This window comes from Eurosta solidaginis, chromosome X, assembly GCF_040869045.1.
Source record: "Eurosta solidaginis isolate ZX-2024a chromosome X, ASM4086904v1, whole genome shotgun sequence".
Taxonomy (NCBI): domain Eukaryota; kingdom Metazoa; phylum Arthropoda; class Insecta; order Diptera; family Tephritidae; genus Eurosta; species Eurosta solidaginis.
Window position 1 is genome coordinate 177278236 of NC_090324.1, and position 20504 is coordinate 177298739.

The 20504-nt window shown below is 40.5% G+C and overlaps 1 protein-coding gene across 1 annotated transcript in view; it reads right to left on the bottom strand.

Moving 5' to 3' along the window:
* LOC137234581 (cytochrome c oxidase subunit 5B, mitochondrial-like) overlaps nt 1–20504 on the bottom strand; it is a 676037-nt gene that overhangs the window by 28006 nt on the left and 627527 nt on the right. The window contains exon 3 of the mRNA XM_067758042.1: nt 12814–12997. Coding sequence (XP_067614143.1) covers nt 12814–12949 — 136 coding nt within the window. The 5' untranslated portion in view covers nt 12950–12997. The remainder of the gene's footprint in view (nt 1–12813; nt 12998–20504) is intronic.

Below are 20504 nucleotides of genomic sequence, written 5' to 3' on the forward strand. Positions count from 1 at the left end.
TGGGTCCCGGGCCATAGTGATATCCCGGGTAACTGTCAAGCGGATCTCTTAGCCCGCATCGGTACAACTGAACCGGATGAAGATGGCTTAGGGATTCGGGATCCCGCTAGCCATCTGTGGATTGCTCCTCCATAGCTGGGCCTCGAATCAGCTCAGCAAACGTTGGGCGGATACCACGTCTTGCAGGGTAGCAAGATCTTTCTGGCCAAAATTGGATGGCAGGAGGTCTGCTGAAATAATTGGGTTCACTAAGGCTCATCTATCAATGGTGATTGGGGTTTTGACAGGGCACTGTCCCATGGGTATCCATGCGGTACGTCTCAATATACTGGAAATTCCATCCTGCTGCAGCTGTATGGAGGATGATGAGGAGGAATCACCAAATCACTTTATGCTTGATTGTCCAGCTTTTGCCAGAACTAGGCGAAAGTACTTCGGTCGCGACTCACTTGGATCTCCCGAGGATATATCCAAAGTTGAGATCGGTATCATTCGGAGCTTTATCGTTGCTACCCAACGATTCTCTAAGTAGCTAGATCTAAGTCACCGTTATTTTTGGTGTATGTGGTATCGCAACTGACCTTCGTGTTGTCCAAGTGAGCTATCCTTATCAGGGCAGCTACCACCTAACCTATCATATCCTAAGAAAAAATGTTAAAAGTTTAAGGCAACTTTCTATGCATTTTATAATTTTTTTTTTCATAAAAGACAAAACAGAATAAAAAATGTTTATTAAGTTTTACTCCAATTTCATTAAAAATAAAAAAACTAGTTAGCAGATGCTATCTGTGTTTTAATTTAAAAGGGATACATGATAAAACAATGCTATAGTATATAAAACTTTTTTCAATAAGGAAATCTACTTTTTGTAATTTTAAAGAACCTACGAAAGATGTAAACTCTACATTCCACACTGTTTGATAATCTCCTTTTCAAATTTTTAGTATGTGTTTTACACCGACTCCAAACGATATCTGGCAAATGAATATTTGGAGGGAATATTTTCATTTCACTTTCTGGGCTGACCAAACCACTGCCGATGAGTGACCCCCTGTTAAAATAAAGTTTTGAAATATGTTATTATGAATATGAATGAAGGAATTTGAAGTCAGATGGTGTCTTATTATAAGTTCAGGCCATTTTATATGTGCAACAAAACTTATAATAAGGCTATACTATGGTACAACAATCCTTATTCAATCTCGTTAATATAACAGTTTATTTAAGCCTCATTTTGGGTGGGCTATATATAAGCCTTATATAAAAGGTCATAATACAGCAAGTAGTTTCTTTTAATAAGGCCATAAGCCTTACGTAAGTTCTACTTTATATGAGCTATAAGCCTTACACAAAACGGTATATTTCAAATAAATATTATGCCTGTTGACATAAGTACAGAAAGACAAGGAGTTATGCGATTTGCAACGGGTCGAGTCCGTCGTTTTACGCAGCATATATGTATCACTGCATATCTCTTTTTTCAACAACTGGACTTAGAAAACCAGTTAAATGTTTCTGAAATCAAAAATTTAATTTCGCTCGGAAGCGGTTTAGAAGCAGATGAAAGAGTCATATAATCGAGTGGCAATAACACGGAACGAAAATGATATTAGGTTGATGTTGCCTTAATAAAGTTAGGTTACGTTAGGTTAGAGTAGTCACCGGTGCACTTAGGATCTGTCCCCTACTCAGACTAACAGGTCGATTCAGAAAATGTCAGGAATTTCTTAGGTTCCAACTTAGCCAGATCACAAAGATCGTCAAAGAAAGGAGATCCCAGAGATTTCTTCCTCTTGTGCCAAAGCGCAGGACAATCGCATGAAAATGCCTGACTGCTTATATCCTCTTAATCTTTGCAGCTCCTGCAGTAATCATTATAGGGAGCACCCACCCGTTGTGTATGCTGCCCGATTGCTATGTGGCCGGTTATAAGTCCAACCACCAGAGATATGTCCCCCCTTCTAAGAAAAAGGAGACTCCTTGTACGTCTCGCGTCCCATTCAGGCCACACGAACTTAGTGTGGTAGCAGGATACGAGATTGTTCCATCTCACACACGCTTCCCTAAGGAAAATCCCTTAATAAAGTTGGTTGGTTGGTTGCTGTGCTGCTCGGCTATGGAGCCGGGCCCAACTAGCGCTCTAGGCGCCATTTTGATGCACTTTTTCTTGGAACCACTTATATTTTTGGATGATGTACCCTGCGTAATGTTTTACTCAAACCACTTGGTTAAAACAATATACCTACTGATGTCCTTGATGCGGCAGTTTGACACCGTCCTTAAGTCCGGCAACACATAGCTGCCTAGACTTCGGGACCAAAAATTCTCGAGGGCTGGGCACTCGCAGAGGAAGGGAATAACCGTTTCCTCAGCACCCTTCTGTCTACAGCTCCTACACTTCTCATTGTAGGGGATACCCATTCTGCTCGCGCGTGGGCCAAACGGCCAATGCCCTGTAATAGTGGCCATGATTATATATATTTATATATTTCCTTCCTAGACCCGTTTAGTGGATCAACGGTTCTTTTATGGTTGTACTCTGGCCATATTAGTTTGACGATTCTACATGTGTCCGTAGATTATCAGTCACGGATTGCTATTTTCCTAAGATAGGTGAGAATGTCTCTTTTAATTGATGTGAGTGGCGATGCACGTGACTGCTTCCGTATTGTCTAATGACGCACCCGCCTTTGCTATTTCGTCCGCTTTTTCGTTACCGTCAATGTTCCTGTGTTGTGTGTGATAGCTGCCTGGTTAGCTGCTTCACGTAGCACCCTCTTACAGTTATCGAAGGCTTTAGAAGATGTGTATGGTGATTCTAGCGCTTTGAGGACTGCGTGAATGTCGGATTATATGACTACCTCAGCGTCTATCGGGTTCTGCAGCAGGAATATGCTGGCCCTCTCTATTCCTTGCAGTTCTGCATGGAAGATACTAGCTGTGTTTGGAAGACGGATAGGGACTGCGACTTTTAGTTGGTTGGAGAAGACACCTGCGCCGACGATGCAGTCCATTTTGGATCCGTCAGTGTAGAGTGAGGTGACTCCCTTCCTGCCAACTCTGTCGGCCGACCAATCCGTTCTATAGGGTATCTGAATCTTGTAATTCCTGTCGAAGATCAGTGTTTTAGGGAGGTAATCTGTTGTCGAGTTCACATCGGCGAGCCTGGTTAGGACGTCACTGTGACCATATCGTTTTTCTTTCTAGTATCTAGACTCCCTTAGCCTGATGGCTGTGCTGATCGCTGTATATCTGATGTGGAGGGCCATTGGCATCAGGTTAAGTATAACATTTAGTGCCTCCGTTGGGAACGATCTAAGTGTTGTCTAGTTTTTTAGTGTTGTATTGCTTGTCCAGGGAAGGCCACCACGCTATGGCTCTGTACGCCAGGATGGGCCTGATGACCGCCATGTAGAGCCACATCATAAATTTTGTCTTTAGTCCCCAGTTTCTGCTGCTCATTCTCTTGCACGAGTAGTATCCGATATAAGCATTCTCTACTATTTTTTCGATATTGGTTTTCCAATTTAACTTGTTGTCTATTACTACTCCTAGGTACTTAACCCTAGTTGAGAGCGGGAGTTCCGTTCTATCTAGTGAGGGCATTCGAAATTTTGGTATTTTCGATCTGTTACTGAACACTATCAGTCCTGTTTTGCTTGGGTTGATGTTGAGGCCGCACGATGCCGCCCAGGTGTGTAGCCTGCTTAGAGCACCCAGAAGGATGTCGCTTAGCGTGGAGGGAAAATCCCCAGAGACTGCAATAACAAAGTTACCATGCATCGATTTCTGCCTACCATAATGCCAACATTATCTGTTCCTTAGCCCCTCAAATTTTTAAATCTACCCCAAATTCATTCAATGTTCTTAAAATTGAATCCACATAAAACTGTTTAAATAGCTTTTCTAAAATTTTGAAAAAAGTCAACAGAGCTTGTTAAGGGGATGTGGTTTTACCTGGTTAGAGAATGTGGCTGGTGCGGGGATGATGTGGTGATGATGGCGATGATGTGGTGGTGGTATAGCGGCGTTCAGGTTTTTTAGAGCGGGTTCAGCAAAGATGGTGCTAGAGCCGTAACTATACTGCGAAATTTATGCTGAAAAAAGTAATTAATGTGGCACTGTTGACCGAGGAAACGATATTCCAATATATACAACTCCGAACCGAAACTAGAAGTCCTCGAAATAAATAAAGCGGGAAAATTTGGAATGTTAAAGAAACTATTTTCTTATATACGAGAGGTTTATTACATTTAAAAAAGTAAAATTCACAAATTTGCTGGCACACCGAGTGGATAAAAGATTTCGAATAAGTAAACAATGTAAAATGTCAAAAAACGATAATAAATGTATGTATGTATGTACATAGTCACATCTGTCAACCCATTGTTGGGGTTGCCAGAGAGGTGAAATACGCTTGAGTGTTAGCGTACAATTCTATGAGTACGTGACTCATACATGAGTACAGCTCATAAAAACAATTCAAATACTTAAATTTAATATAGAATATGTACGTAATATAAGATATTACGTATTTGTGCGTGAAAATTATTCAGGATGCGTACTTATACATAAAAGGTACATACGTAAATAAATTCATAAATTCAATTTTCAAGTCCTTAAGACTAATTTCTATTAAACAGAAGGGTCGTCCCCGCCCTAGGCGCGTTTAGCGGCTAGAGCCTCTTGCAGCTCTTGAAGAGTCCATAACGCATCTCGTTCGAGGAGGTCTGACACCTTTCGCCTGAAGGTGGCAGTCTGCAGCCCTTGAGCGGTGCACCGAACGATGGGTCGAGCGGCGGTAGATGCTGGCGGTTGTCCATGGCGAGTATCCATCGTTGTGGCGGCTTCATTTTCTTGAAGACGCCGCAATTGCGAAGAGCGTGGGTTCGTGTACCTACGCAGCATAGTCGATAGTCGGTTTACAGCGGCGGGCTGCGCGCGACCACTGCAGACCGCAAAGAATTTCGGGGTGCCGGTTGCGGAGCGCGATCCATGACAATCTGAAATGACAGTTGTATAAATATTTTAGGCGAGAGAGCTGCTAAATGAAGAGGCTCTCAGATTGCTTGAGTCTACGAAGTGTGATACTGTTGCGACGGTAATGCGGTAGGAGTGGAAGAGGTGGTTCAGTAGTAGCTTGGTGGGCTTTCCGTACTTGCTCTATCTAGGTTTCGCTAGGAGGAACCAAAACTTTACAAGTGGGCGGTGAGGTGCCGGTTTGAGTGCGAACGTCGAAAACGCGTATATGACCGTCCGGCCCTGGGTATAATTTCTCAATGAGTCCCAGACGCCACTCTGTCGTGGGAGAGAGTCGTCGTGGATACAAACGCATTCACCGACTTTGGGTTCCGTTTGTGGATTTTTCCACTTTTGCCTTTTCTGAAGACCTTTTAGGTAATCTTCTTTCCATCTTTTGCTAAACTGATGATGGATCCTTTTTACCTTTTTCGAACGGTTCATAAGAGGCAAATCTGCATGATCCACTTCCGGGATGGCCAGGAGAGTGCAGCCTCTGAGGAAGTGGCCGGGGGTGAGAGCAATGAAGTCGGAGGGGTCTTGAGATAGAGGTGAAATCGGGAGAGAGTTTAAACCCGCTTCTATTCTCACTAAGAGAGTAGTTAATTCCTCAAAGGTGAAGGTATGAGTTCCTGCAGCCCTTTTAAAATGGAATTTGAAACTTTTTACCGCGGCCTCCCACAGACCACCCATATGGGGAGCACCGGGGGGAATAAACTGCCAATTAGTACCTTGAGAGGAGTGCTTCTGGATGACTTCTTGGGGGGCAGTTTTCAGAAAGTCCACAAATTCCTTTTCGGTTGGCCTTTTAACTCCTATAAACGTTTTGCCATTATCGCTCATCATTTTCGCTGGGTATCCGCGACGTCCGACGAAGCGAGCGAACGCTGCGAGAAAAGCGTTAGTTGTTAGATCGGAGCACAACTCAAGGTGGACAGCTTTTGTAGAGAAACAGACAAAAACGGCCACGTAACTTTTAGTAGGGTGTGAGACCTTGGCATAGAGGGTTTTACGTGAAAAGGCGCCGCATAGTCAACACCGGTGATGGTAAAAGGCGGAGCGTAAGGGCACCGTTCCGGGGGAAACTCTGCCATGATTTGCTAGCGCATCTGCTGCTTATGGAGAGCACAGGTCTTACATTGGAGAATACATTTCTTTATAAGGGGTTTGAGCCGAGGGATATAGACTTCCTGCCTTAGGCATTGTTGCAAGGGACGTGCCTCTGCGTGTCGTTCATTAAACGTCATGGTCGAATGGGCTAATCTCCCATTCACCCGAAGCAGACCATCTTTGCCGAGATATGCACTAAGAGCCAATAGCGGGCTTTGTTTTCTATCACCTTGGAGTTTTCTAAACATGCATTTTCAAGGGGAAAGAAGCGGGTTTGTGCCAAGGCTACAATCTTACATTTCGCTTTATGGAGATCACCGTAAGAGAGAGTGGAGGACGCGGAACGTGTGCCTCCGGTTCGATCACTCATGTTGCGTACCTACGGTGGATTGGTATTTCTTAATGCGTTTTGGCCAGGCTTCCCGGGGAAAAGTCAGCCAATCAGGGCCATTCCACCATAACGGGGAACTAGCCAAGTCATTGGATTTACATCCTCTAGTGCCCATGTCTGCTGGGTTGTCGCGAGTGCCGACATGTTTGCATGACGCATTTCCGACGAGATCCATTATTTCAGCGGTGCCGTTATATACAAAGGTCTTCTAAGTGTGGGGGGTTTTTCCAGCAATGCCAGAACTATTTCCGAGTCAGACCACAGTCTTACTTTTGTAACCGAAAGGTTGAGGCTTGACTGGACGACAGCGACTAGACGTGTCAAAAGAAGAGCCGCGCATAGTTCTAGCCTTGGCAGGCTGGAAGTGCGAAGGGGTGCAACTTTACCCCTGGAAACCAAGAGATGAGAGGAGGGACTGGTATCGTGAGTATTCCGAACATATATATTGGCGCAGTATGCCTTTTCCAATGCGCTACAGAATCGATGCAGTTCTACTTGCTGGTTGGGGTTATAGTTGATCTTTCGGGCGATCTTAATGTTCGAGATACCGTACAAATTCTTCGTGAATTGAGACCACTTAATGAGACGGAGGGGTTTAACTTCTTCATCCCAGTCGGTTCCGTCTATCCACAACTCTTGAAGGAGAATCTTAGCCTGAATCATTATCGGGGTAAGCCACCCTGCGGGGTCAAAAAGTTTAGTGACAGAAGAGAGGATTTGACGCTTTGTCCTAGTAGACGACAGGGGTATAGAGTCGACTGTATAAGAGAAGGTGTCGGTGAGAGCATTCCATTGAATCCCGAGAGTTTTGGCGTTATACATTTTCTCCATTTCTAAGAGATTTGTGTCGAGCAAGTCCTCTTTGTCGATATCCTTCAGAATATTAGGGTGGTTGGCCGTTATTTTTCGTAATGGGAATCCTGCCGAACCGAGCGCTTGGATTACTTGAGAAAGAGACTGTTCAGCCGAGAGAATATCATGGCTACCAGAGAGAATGCCATCTACATATGTTTCTTTGGTCAAGACAAGGACGGCTTTGGGGAAAGTTTCCTTTACATCTTTGGCCAGTTGGTGAAGACTACGTGTGGCGAGGTAGGGGCCACAGTTCACACCAAATGTAACTGTTTTCAGACGATAGTCTTTTATAGGGTCGCTTAGACACTAGCGAAAGACGATCCTCTGATAGTCTCTGTCGTCTTCGTGCATTATGATTGGACGATACATTTTTTCTACGTCTCCGATAAAAAAAAAACTGGTATGTCCTCCATTTGAGAATAAGGAGCATCAGATCCGGTTGGAGGGTAGGTCCGGTATAGAGAACATCATTAAGAGAATATCCTGATGCCGGTTTTTAAGTGCGTTAAATACGACCCTTACCTTCGTTTTTTTTTCTCGGGCTTTATAACCGCATGATGGGGGAGATAAAACGAGGCGCATTAGCCTTCGTTGAATTTTTCATGGGAACCCGTTTCTTCCATATGATCGTGGCTGATTTATTCTTCTAATAGACTATCACATAGTTCCTTTAGATTTCCTCTCCTTGGGAGAACTTTTTCCATTCCTAAAAATTGGCTGAGGGCCGAGGGGCATGAGTTTGATAATGGGATCGTGTCGGGGAAGCTACGCTTAAAGGGGAGCCTGACCACATAACGTCCATTATCCGCGCGTGTAGTTGTGGCTGTTTAATAATTTTCACAAAACTCACTCAATTCCCAAAGCTTCCGTAGTTGGGAGCTTAGTTCGCTATTAGTTACCTCTGATACTTGTATGGAATAGGAGGTTACTTCCATGGGAGCCTTGCTGCTGATGATCCATCCAAATATCGTGTTTTGAGCTAACAGATGGCAGAGAGCTTTTCAACGCCTTCCTTAATTATTTGGGGGATTATGTCACTACCTAGAACAAGGTCTATTTGAGAGGAGGAGTGACAATTCGGATCCGCGAGGTTAAGGTGCACTCATTTTGTTTGGATCTCGTTGGTCAGTTGGTAGTGGGGGAGCATTTTCGTCAGCCGAGGTAATACTATCGCTTTCGCATTGATTTTTGTTTGCACATCCGCGGAAACTAAGGTCAGGGAACACAGTTTATTTGAGGTTTGAACTACGTTCCCTCCCATGCCAGAGATTTCAAACTTGGAGGGTTTATAAAGGAGTCTGATCCTGTCTTGGGCTATTTTGGAAATGAAGGGTCTTTCAGATCCCTGATCTACGAGAGCTCTAAGTTTTAAAATCTCCCTTCTTTGCTCTACCGGGGCGATAGCCGTGGGCAAAATTACTTTACAATCGGTTTCTGCACAGAACTATTGTACTTGGCTTTTCTAAGAGCAGGAAGACCCTTCATCTATGAGATCGGCTTGATCCGGGGTTTTATCGGATGAGTTAATGGGGTTTGTCGTTGTGGTTTGGGCGGTTGTCCTTTGCGCTCGGGAGGGTTGTCTCTTCGGCGTGGGTGAAGTGTCTTCATGAAGCACTGAGTTGTGCCGATCTCGACATTGATTGCAGGTTTGATTGCTAGGACAATATTTCAACATGTGTGACTGGGAGAGACAATTGAAACACATATTATTCCTGCGGTCAGAGGGAGACAATTTTTTAAATTTGAAAATATTTATTAAGGGATGAGAGGAGGTTTTGCACATTGAGCATTTGTACATCGTTCGATGCTCTGTTATGTGAGACTGCATGTAGGAGGTCGATTTATTCGGAAACGAATGTGACGGTTGAGGTTTAAATGGCGGCTTAGTTTGAGGAGGAGGGAATTTACTTTTACTTGGGCACCATTGATCAACTCTTTCTACCACTTCGTATTGAGTTGTGAGGAACTTGTCCATTTGGGCCCAGTTGGGAAGTTCTCTTCTTGAGGTTAGAGATTGCTCCCACAACGTGACTGTATTTTCTGGGAGTTTAGAGGTAACCAGATAAATAAGTATGGGGTCCCAGTTATCTGCGGAGACTTGTTTCGTGGCGAGAATTTGAAGGCAATTATTTACCGATGATTGCAACATTTGTATGTCTTCACTGTTCTCAGATATGATGGGCTTTAAATCCTTCAGTGTCCGTATTTAATTATCTAGAACTCGTCTGTTCTCGTATCGGGACTTCAGGGCTTCCCACGCTAAAGCGAAGTTGGCGTCAGTCAGGGGGAATTGATTGACTATTTGAGCGGCCTTTCCTTGGGTTTTGTATCTGAGGTGATACAATGTTTGCGCTGGGTGTGAGGGAGTTACGTTTAGCTTCACGTTAAATAGCAAGAATTATTTAATAAAAAACTAAAATTATCTCAAAAACTAAGGCCACAGCTTATTTCGTGCACTGCGCCCAGCCTTAAAAAATTTATTTAGTTTAGTACCTCGTGTGAACAACATTTTCTTAAATTCTTTCAGAGCTCAAAAATAAAAATTTGAAGGCAACTGTATGGTATGGCAGTGGCAGTGTGATGGGTTTGGGCCTACTTGGCTGCCTCTGGAGTTGCCAAAATAAAATTATTTGATGTCACTATGGACAAAACATTTTATTTAACCTTACGAAAAGACAATTTCTTGCAAATTGCCCCTAATTTAGGTCTACATGATCGATTTTGCAATAACCAAGACAAATACCTTTAACACAAATCCGATATTGTGCCGGAATTGTGCAGGCATGGGTAGTATGGAACTGTCTACACCTTATGAATCCACTTCCACTATCTCTCGCCTTAAATGTCTTTTGGTATTTGTGGTCAATTTTGGAATCGGCTACACGGCAAAGGCAGATTAGTAAGATTAGCGATTAAAAAACTACTTTTGTCGAAAAAAGGCATAAAGTACCACCCGAAGTCGCTCAAAAACTAATTGCATCTATGGAAAAACATCTTAAAGATGTTATTTAAGAAAATGGTTGTCATACGGGGTACTAAAATAAATAAAAAAGTATTTTTTTCTAAGGCAGGGCGCAATGCACGAAATAAGCTGTGACCTTAGTTTTTGATATAATTTTACTTTTTATTAAATAATTAGCACAAACATGTAAACACATGAAAATTAAGTATTTGTTCAAATAAAAGCATATTTTTATTACAATTGTGCATTTGCATTTTTTTGACACCATCACTACTTAGTTTACTTTCTATATAGCTCAACAATTTTGTTCTGTAGCTGCACGAAATAAGCTGCGAGCCACTGTTAGTATAAAAGTATCTCAGGGGAATTATTATACTTTTGATATGGGAAACTAATTCGTATGAGATTATCTTAAAAGGGGTTCTTTTTTGTTTCGGGTGTGACTTAGAGGAGTCTAATTTAACTTCGATTTGTTGGACTGTAGAGGATTTGAGGAGAGAGAAATTAGTAGCTTAAAAATAAAAAAATAAATGTAAGGCGCGATAACCTCCGAAGAGATCTAAGGCCGAGCTTCTCTTCCAATTTGCGTCGTGCTCCTCTTGATTTTCCCTACAAATTGGCCGGACGGGACCTACATGTTTTATGCCGACTCCGAACGGCATCTGCAAAGCAGATGAGTTTTCACTGAGAGCTTTTCATGGCAGAAATACACCCGGAGTGCTTGCCAAACACTGCCGAGGGGCGACCCCGCTTAGAAAAATTTTCTTCCAATTGAAAAATCTTATTTCTAAAATTTTGATGTTGCTTTGCCCGGGAGTTGAACCCAGGGCATACGGTGTGATAGGCGGAGCACGCTACCCATCACACCACGGTGGCCGCCATTAGTAGCTTACCGAAATTCTTAATGGGGATTGAGAATTTATAGCGTGCAAATTTAATGCGAGAAAAGTGCTATTACACGCACTGCACCACTCTTGTACCACTGTGCACGAGATTTTATTTCACCGCTTATGTCGGTTTCTTTCTTTTGTATATCTGTATGTATGTATACGCACGTATGGAGACTGAAAAATACTTTTGCGTTTTGTCTTAATTTAAATGGGGATAAATAAGAAAACTGTAGAGGTTTATGCTGTGATAAACAGCAAGGGAAGACACTGTATCGATTTATAAGAGAGATTAAATAATTTTAAATCGGTATACAAAAGTAATACCGAAAAAAATATTTGAGGGGTAAAATCGATATACGTGCCCACTGTATCTAGCTTAGTTTTCTTATTATGCTTTGCACATATACCGTACTGGTTTTGCAATATGGGGTTATTGCTGTATATATATATATATGTATATATACGAAATGGCATGTGCAAGTTTTGGCGGGAAATAATAAATTTTGGCGGGAAACACCAATCCTCGAGAGTCAGATTTTTCCGCCTCCATATATATTTTTTCGTGTGTGGGTGAATAGGGGGTGTATTAAAATCGCATTTAATACTCACAGTTTCCAAATGATAACCTTTTGTGTCGCTGGTTCAGGTAGTGGCGTCGAAGGACCACTGTTAAGGGGATGTGGTTTTACCTCGTTAGAGGATGTGGCTGGTGCAGCGATGATGTGGTGATGATGACGATGATGTGGTGGTGGTATAGCGGCGTTTAGGTTTTTTGCAGCGAGTTCAGCAAAGATGGCCCTAGAGCCGTAAATGTACTGCAAAATTTATGCTGACAAAAGTAATTAATGTGGCACTGTTGACCGAGGAAACGATATTCCAATATATACAACTCCGAACCGAAACTAGAAGTCCTCGAAATAAATAAATCGGGGAACTTTGGAATGTTAAAGAAACTATTTTCTTTTATACGAGAGGTTTATTACTTTTTAAAAAGTAAACTTCACAAATTTGCTGGCACACCGAGTGGATACAAGATTTCGAATAAGAAACAATGTAAAATGTCAAAAAACGATAATAAATGAATGTATGTATGTACATACTCACATCTGTCAACCCATTGTTGGGGTTGCCAGAGAGGTGAAATACGCTTGAGTGTTAGCGTACAATTCTATGAGTACGTGACTCATACATGAGTACAGCTCATAAAAACAATTCAAATACTTAAATTTAACATAGAATATGTACGTAATATAAGATATTACGTATTTGTACGTATAAATTGTTCAGGATGCGTATTTATACGTAAAAGGTACATATGTAAATAAATTCATAAATTAAATTTTCAAGTTCTTAAGACTAATTTCTAACAAATAGAAGGGTTGGTTGTTGGCGACTACGACAGTCGCTCAAACAGAGCTAAAAAATTTCTAAAAAGAAGCTGAATAAAAGCTTAAAGCTAAATTGCAACCTTTCAAGCTAAACGGAAAAAAAAGGTAAAATGGCAACATTGCAAATAATTATCGAAGACGACATTGATAATTTTGCAACTCTACCACACATGGCATGATCCTTACGATTTTACTTACGATTTGAGGATGTAATGTTCACCATAGCTAACCAAAGCAATAAAGCTCTGACATTCCATAAAACATAGCTTTTAAATTTCACAAAAAAAAAGTTTTGTTCGCCATAGGTTTTATTTAATTTCGCAATATTTCGCATTGTGTCTTGTGGTCCGTTTTTTCAACCATAAAGCCTGCTGTTGTGTTCCTGTGTCATGTGAAATAAATATCAAAAAATATTTTAAATTAAAATATTCTAATATGTACGATAAAGAAAACGTCCGACTAGTTTTACAGATGGTAATACTCTGCGGAACATTTTCAGTAACATGAATGATAAGATACCCATACCGGATCAGTCAGATGCGATATAAAAGATTCCTTGTAATGGCGAGGGGTCCCACGTATGCCAGAAGGTATATGTGGGTATTACAAATTCAAAACATAAGACAAGGATATCCGCACACAAATCAAATATAAAACAAGTAAGGAAGTCTAACTTCGGGTGAAACCGAACATTACATACCCAGCTCTACACTTGAAATGCTGTTGTTTTTTTGCGTGCTTAATAGTGTTACAAGGCTGCGCAATATAATACATATACATATGGTTCTATTCTGAACTAATTGTTCTTCGAGTTATAGCTCCCGAAACATAGAAAATTTATTAGTCATAAAAGGTGGTGCCATGCCCATTTTTAAAAATTTGAAGTTTTTCCTATAAATATAATAAATCCACTTGGGAATTGAAATACCATTGATATAAATTTCGTTTTTTTTGCAAAGATAACTTATTTTATTCGTCCACGACCATTTTAAAAATCTTTTATATAAAATGGGCGTGGTCCTTAACCGATTTCGTTAATTTTTCTTCAAAGCATTTCTTATAGTAAAGGTAACCTCCCTGTCGAATTTTGTTACGATAGGTTTAACGATTTTGATATTTGTAAAATTGATTTTATCACAAGTGGGCGGTGCCACGCCCATTTAAAAATTGTTTCCAAATTTTTATCAAGAGTCTCACTGTCAGTGCACACGTAAAATTTTAACATTCTAGGTGTATTATTTTCGAAATAATCAGGTTTTTTGTGTTTTCCAAAATGTTATATATATAAAAAATTGGCGTGGTTTTCATCTGATTTCGCCTATTTTCTATACTAATCTATTCTGGGTCCAGATAAGCTCGTATACCAAATTTAGTGAAGATATCTCAATATTTACTCAAGTTATCGTGTTAACGGATAGACGGACGGACGGACTGACGTACGGACGGATATGACTCAATCAAATTTTTTTTCCGATGTATACTGGAACGATTTTTCGCCATCCCTTATCAAATTTGGCTTCGAGACAAACCGGTTTCGGCGTTGTGCCATCATCAGTGTCTATTTTCGTTCTCGACGAATCATATTTGAATTTCAATTATTATATTTTCTAAGAGAAACTGAAAAGAAAGAAACATTTACTGGCATATTGCGATGGAACCATTTCGAAAGCCGCCAACGTAATCATCATCAGGCAATTTTGTAATGTTATCAAAGGTTTCACCGAGATTCGAACCGTGAATCACATGGTGTAACTGCAGTTGCCTTAGCCACTAAGCTATCCTGCTGGTATTTGTTTTCATGCTTAATTCACTTTTTCTCATTTCTACACTAACAACACAATTGAGACATTTTGTCTCTATATTAATATGTGCGGCCTCAAAATAGGTCACCTCAACTAAGCCAGCGTCAACATATTTCTTTTTGCGTCAAATCAATCTTAGAAGTATTTGCCCTCAAATATTTATTAGGGCAAAGAACACAATTTATAGTATCGGTTTATTGTATATACTCTCATACATATTGAAGAATTAAGTATTTTAAGTCTCAACATCGCTGAAGCAACTCGCATATTATTCTAACAAGTAATTTATTCGGTTGCCTTTTACTATAAAGTATCCAAGATGAAAATAGTTAGATGTTCACATATCATATCTACCCATCAAAAGTGACCTAGATAATAAGGCATCAAAGCCATCAACGCTTCATTTGAACACACCTTTTCTTGTGTTGTTACTCAACACTAACTGCATGACATAAACAGCTGAGAATGTGAGAATGTTGAGGTAGCGCGGGGAAAAGTTCGTTTTGGCTCGGATATCGCAAAAGAAACACAACAGCAGAAAAAAATAATTTTCCTTTTTTTGTGATATCAAAACTTGGTGTAGTTAAATCGCGTGTTATAGTCGCCATCATCCGGAAATATAAAACAATGGCAACACGCTCACTATACATAAGTAAGGCTACATGAGCAAGCGAACACATTTATTTTGCGACCTCAATACAACCTAAGGCAGAAAGTGAAGAATAGGAAAAGGACACCCTTTTTGGCCACGTTTCCTACACTTATACAAAGCGGTCCAGTTCCAAATTCATGTGTTCCCGATTATCAATATGAAGGTTTCTCTGATACAACCATTAGTGAAAGTAAGTTACGCTTAACGCACCTGGACGATGCCACGCAAATTGAGTAGCTACAACAACCAGCAGTTGTACCGAAAACAGGTGATGTGACAATCACGAAAAATTAACTAAACCACAATTTTTACACCTACCAGTTGGAAATCTAAGTACCAAGGAGTATAGTATGAAGTTATGTTCCGAACAAGAATACCACCTCCAAACAAGCACTAATCAACTACAAAATCATCAGTAGCCGTCATCAACTATACAACTACTAGAAGGGAACCACGATCAGTTTTTGGTTGAGGATTGTAAGGAGTGCGCATTATTATTCAAATAATTTTCAATTTAAAATCATTTATGACTACTCGCTCGACAGCGTGTTTTTTTTTTTTATATAATTAGCGTTGATTTAAAAATGAATTGCAAATTGTAAAATTCGCTAGGATGTGAATACGTAGCAGTCCAAGAGACGCAAATCTTTTAAATTTAGAAGATTGTATGATTGTACTTATAAATATACTTAATCAAGCAGCCTAGTAAAGCAGCTACATTACTAAGCTGGAGCCCGGTAGCTGTTTGCGCAAACAACGAGGGAGCACCCACCTTGACGTAAGTCCTAACAAAATGTTAGTTTACAAAAGAATAGTTTTCGCTTTTTGACGCGGTAAAATTTTTGTTTAATTCATTCAAAGCTTAAATGGACACCACGATACCACTCAAAGTTTGAATGACGTCATTCGTGTTGACCTAGACTACATTTCCACACGTCGTTTGGTGTTGTGAAGATTAGTTACTCTTGCCTTAACTTAGATAAAACACGTATCTACATATTGTGACGAATATTACCAACTCCAAGCTGTTACTAAGTAAATGCACAACAACAGAAACATTAAAGCAAGCTACATAAACACATTAATCATCATTTATGCACATACATACAAAGCAACGAAGGGATAACTCACATACAGATGTAGTCATCAGTCGAATTAGTACTCACATATACACACGCATATTCCTATGCGAGAGGCTATAAAGTACAAATACACACGCCTATAGCTGGTAACCAAGTAGAAAATTCTAGAAGAAGAAACGTCTAGACATTTGGGGCAGAGAGTATAAAAGCAGCACAAGCTGTGTAGTCAGTAATCAGCTTGATTTAAGCACGCTATTGGTTGCGAAGTATAAGTGTTATTGTGACATACTTTCAAAGTATTCTAATAAAGACCATTTTGCATTATTTAATATTGGAGTTATTTATTCAACAATTTGGCGATACGAACGTTTGTAGGTGTAAAATAAGCGGAGTTTCACTAAAATCGTTACAAATGGTGTCAGAAGAGGAACTGTTGAACAAATTCTGAAGATTTCGAGTACAACAAGGACATGGCAAAGTGGGGTGAATTGAAGATCCAGCAACTGAAGAAGGAGTTGGAGAGCCGTGGATTGAATGCAACCGGCAATAAACACGAACTTCAGGCACAACTACGAGAGGAAATGGAATCAGAAGGATTTAACGTGGAAGAGAATGTCTTTAATATTGATGGCGATAAGACAACAAAAATTGAAGAGAAAAACGAAACATCGCAGACGGTTACGAGCACAGACCTGAACACGATTTTGGCTGCAATATCTGCTCAAACATCGACAGTGTCATCTCAACTGGCAGAAAGGAAGACATATATGGCATCCCAAGTGAAATCACAGGAGACACGTATAACATCCAAGATGGAAACACAACTAGACGCAGGAGAACCGTATAACATCCAAGATTGAAGCGCAAGAAACGCGTATTCCAGAAATGTCGTCGCAAATATCATCCCAACTGGAATCACAGGAGACACTTATCTCAGAGGTGTCGTCAGAAATAACACCTAAAATTGAAGCACATGAGGTACGTATATCAGAAATGTCGGCATAAACTTCAGCACAGGTAACATCGCAGTTTCAGGAAGGGTTCAGTGGTCGACAAGATAAAATGGAGGCCGAGATAGATGCTTTAAAAGATCGTATTCAGGAGTTACAATTGAACCGTCCAATCACTTCAACGTCTACTCTGAAGGTAAAATCCCCAACGTTTGATGGTTCTGTTCCTTTCCAGGTATTTAAGCTCCAATTTGAGAAAACGTCAGCAGCGAACAACTGGAATGCCGAACATAAAGTTGCTGCATTTTTCGTAGCTTTAAAAGAACCAGCTGCTGATATCTTAAAGACCATCCAAGAGTACGAATGTAACAGTTATGAAGCATTGGTGGCTGCTGTAGAACGACGGTACGGAAGCGAGCACAGGAAACAGATGTACCAAATAGAATTGCAAAACCGCTACCAAATAGCTAACGAGACTTTGCAGGAGTTTGCGTCGGATGTTGAAAGACTGGCTCATCTCGCAAATGCGGACGCACCCGTGGAATACACCGAGAGGGTAAAAATCCAGAGTGCGACATACGCAAACCCAAAGCTGACATTTGCTGAAACGGTATCTCATGCACTGACTCACGAAACAGCGTCACTTTTAAGTAAGCCCGCATACAAAGCTCATCGCGTGGAAGTGGAAAGGCCAGAATGGGTAGACACAAATTTAGAAGCATTAAAAGGAACGCAGCAGAAAAACGATGGTCCGTCAAATACTTTAAACGTTGAAAGCCAGGGCACATTGCACGTCATTGCAGCACCGGTCCTGGTAGTTCCAACTTGGCTGGTCGTAAACGCAAAGCTGGAGGAGATAAGCAAGAGCGAGTCAGATGTAAATATCAAAAACTTACCCCAGCTATTGAATGTCCTGTGATATCCATCTCGCGAATTGGAAGAAAATCGAACAGTCTTACCGTCAAAGGGAATGTGGATGGCAAGGAGCGTGCACTGACTGTAGATACGGGGGCTTCTCATTCCTTAATCTGATCTGTTTTGGTTAACAGGAGATTAAAGCTATAACCTGGAGCAAGGTTGCGTAGGGTCTTTGGTGAGTATAACCGAGTCCAGGGAGAAGTGATAAGTAAAGTTTTAATTGGAAAGGTCACGGTTCTACACAAATTCGTTGTGGCATAGATCGTTGATGAAGTCATATTGGGAGTGGACTTCTTAGTTGACCATGACATCAGGATCGATATGCAGAGAGGGATTATGCGCTATAAGAACCAGAATGTACCACTCTGCTTCAGTTTGGAGAAAGGGTTTAGCAGTAAGCGAGTTCTGTTTGGAGCGATTGGACAAAGCCCACCAAAGTCAAAGGCAGTAGATCGGGCAAAAGTTGATGGATCGAATGGGCCAAATAAAGCGAAATCAAAGGTACCTGCGGGAGAAACACTTGCATTGCAAAACCAAATGGAAGCACTAAAACGGAGGAAAGAGTTTCCCAGAAATAATGCAAGGGTAGTTTCAAGCCAGGGCGCACTACTGTTGTGAACCGTCCAGACGATACTGAGGATGCAAAGTCAATCCGTCAAGATAAAGCTCTGCGAAGTAGTTCATTGGCCAAACAACAGAGCGTGAGGGAACGGTCCATGATAATGAGTATTAGGATGAAATACAGGTACGACAAGAACAATAATTCGGAAGGTTTCCTGGAGGGAGATTTGTTGCTGTTATACAACCCTCATCGACGGAAAGATGTTCCATCCAAAGTTTGGTGCAGTTGGGAAGGTCCGTACAAAGTTAGGAAGAGTATCAGTGGTGCCACCTACCGCATACAAACCATTGGGAAACCAAGCAATAGAAAGGTGATTCATTTGGAGAGGCTCGCAGCGGTTAGTTCGAGAGATTTGTGTGATCGGGACGATCAGACTTCGGTGGAGGCAGTGGGACGAATATTACCATCTCTAAGCTGTTACTAAGTAACTGCACAACAACAGAAACATTAAAACAAACTAAATAAACACATTAGTCATCATTTACCCACATACATATAAGGCAACGAAGAGGTAACTCACATACAGATGTAGTCATCAGTCGAAGTAGTACTCACATATACACACGCATATGACTATGCGAGAGGCTATAAAATGCAAATACACACGCCTATAACTGGTAACCAATTAGAAAATTCTAGAAGAAGAAACGTCTAGACATTTGGAGCAGAGTCTAATAAAGAACATTTTGCAAATATTGGAGTTATTTATTCAACAATTTAGCGATACGAACGTTAGTAGAAGGTGTAAAATAAGCGGAGTTTCTTTAAAATCGTTACAATGTATGCGTGAAGTAAAGAAAAAAATTAATCCTCGATGTAACTGTTATTCATAGATGATTACCAATATGAGAATATTTGAAGTATTTATTTATCTAACTTACGAGGAAAACTACTCATATCGTAATTATTACAGCTTATTGGGTATGTAGCCCACTCAGCCATGTAAACAGACGTAAGTTCTTTTAGAAAGCTTACCTTTGTGTCAAACACTAAGCTTAGCAAAATTTATTTTTTTTTTTCTTGTTGTATAAGCGTAAAAATTACGAAATGGCTCGGTGCCGTTCCACGTACTCATGTAATTCCTAAGGTAATCAGTAATTAATCCATTAAAGCATAATTTTCATTCAGAATGCTACTTTCAATATTATTAGCTACAAACAAAAAAAAAAGGACAAAAAGAAAAAAGGATAAAAAGAACAATATATGTATATATAACCACACTTAAAAATTTTACATATACCCTCTCTATGAATTGAATGTTTTTTTATGAATCAATTGTACTTTATTTTGTTTACAAAGAAAAGGGCAAAAGTAGTTTTGTATGCATAACTCTCATATCCATGCAAGTATATGCACACAAATGTACGTACATACAAATGAACGTAGGTTTTCGACTCCTTTTCTTTGTCTCTTTTTTGTTACGCTCTACGATCTCAACTTAATAAGCGCGCGTACTCTCATTATTATATGTAAGCACTCAAGAACTTAATGTAAATGTAGGTCAATAACCTCGAGAATGAGAAAGTAGGTCAGTAGGTTAGTATCAGCTGTTAGCATACCCCCAAAATAATTTCGTCAGCATACGTAACTGCAATGTATTAGCATATAAGATAGCGTGTACATGCAAATTTATTAACATAAATCATAACTTAGTATTGGATGTTTAGTTGTAAACTAAGATCATTCCTTTTATACATATACATACTATGTAGAGCTGATCGGAATTTTTATAGGTACAATTGTTAATATGAAGTAAAGCGAAAATTGAAGTGGTCTGACTCTTACAAGTTGGTGTGTGGTAAAGGGGCTCTATTACCATCTATAATGCCACGGTAGGGTGGGTACAGAGCAGTCGCACCAATG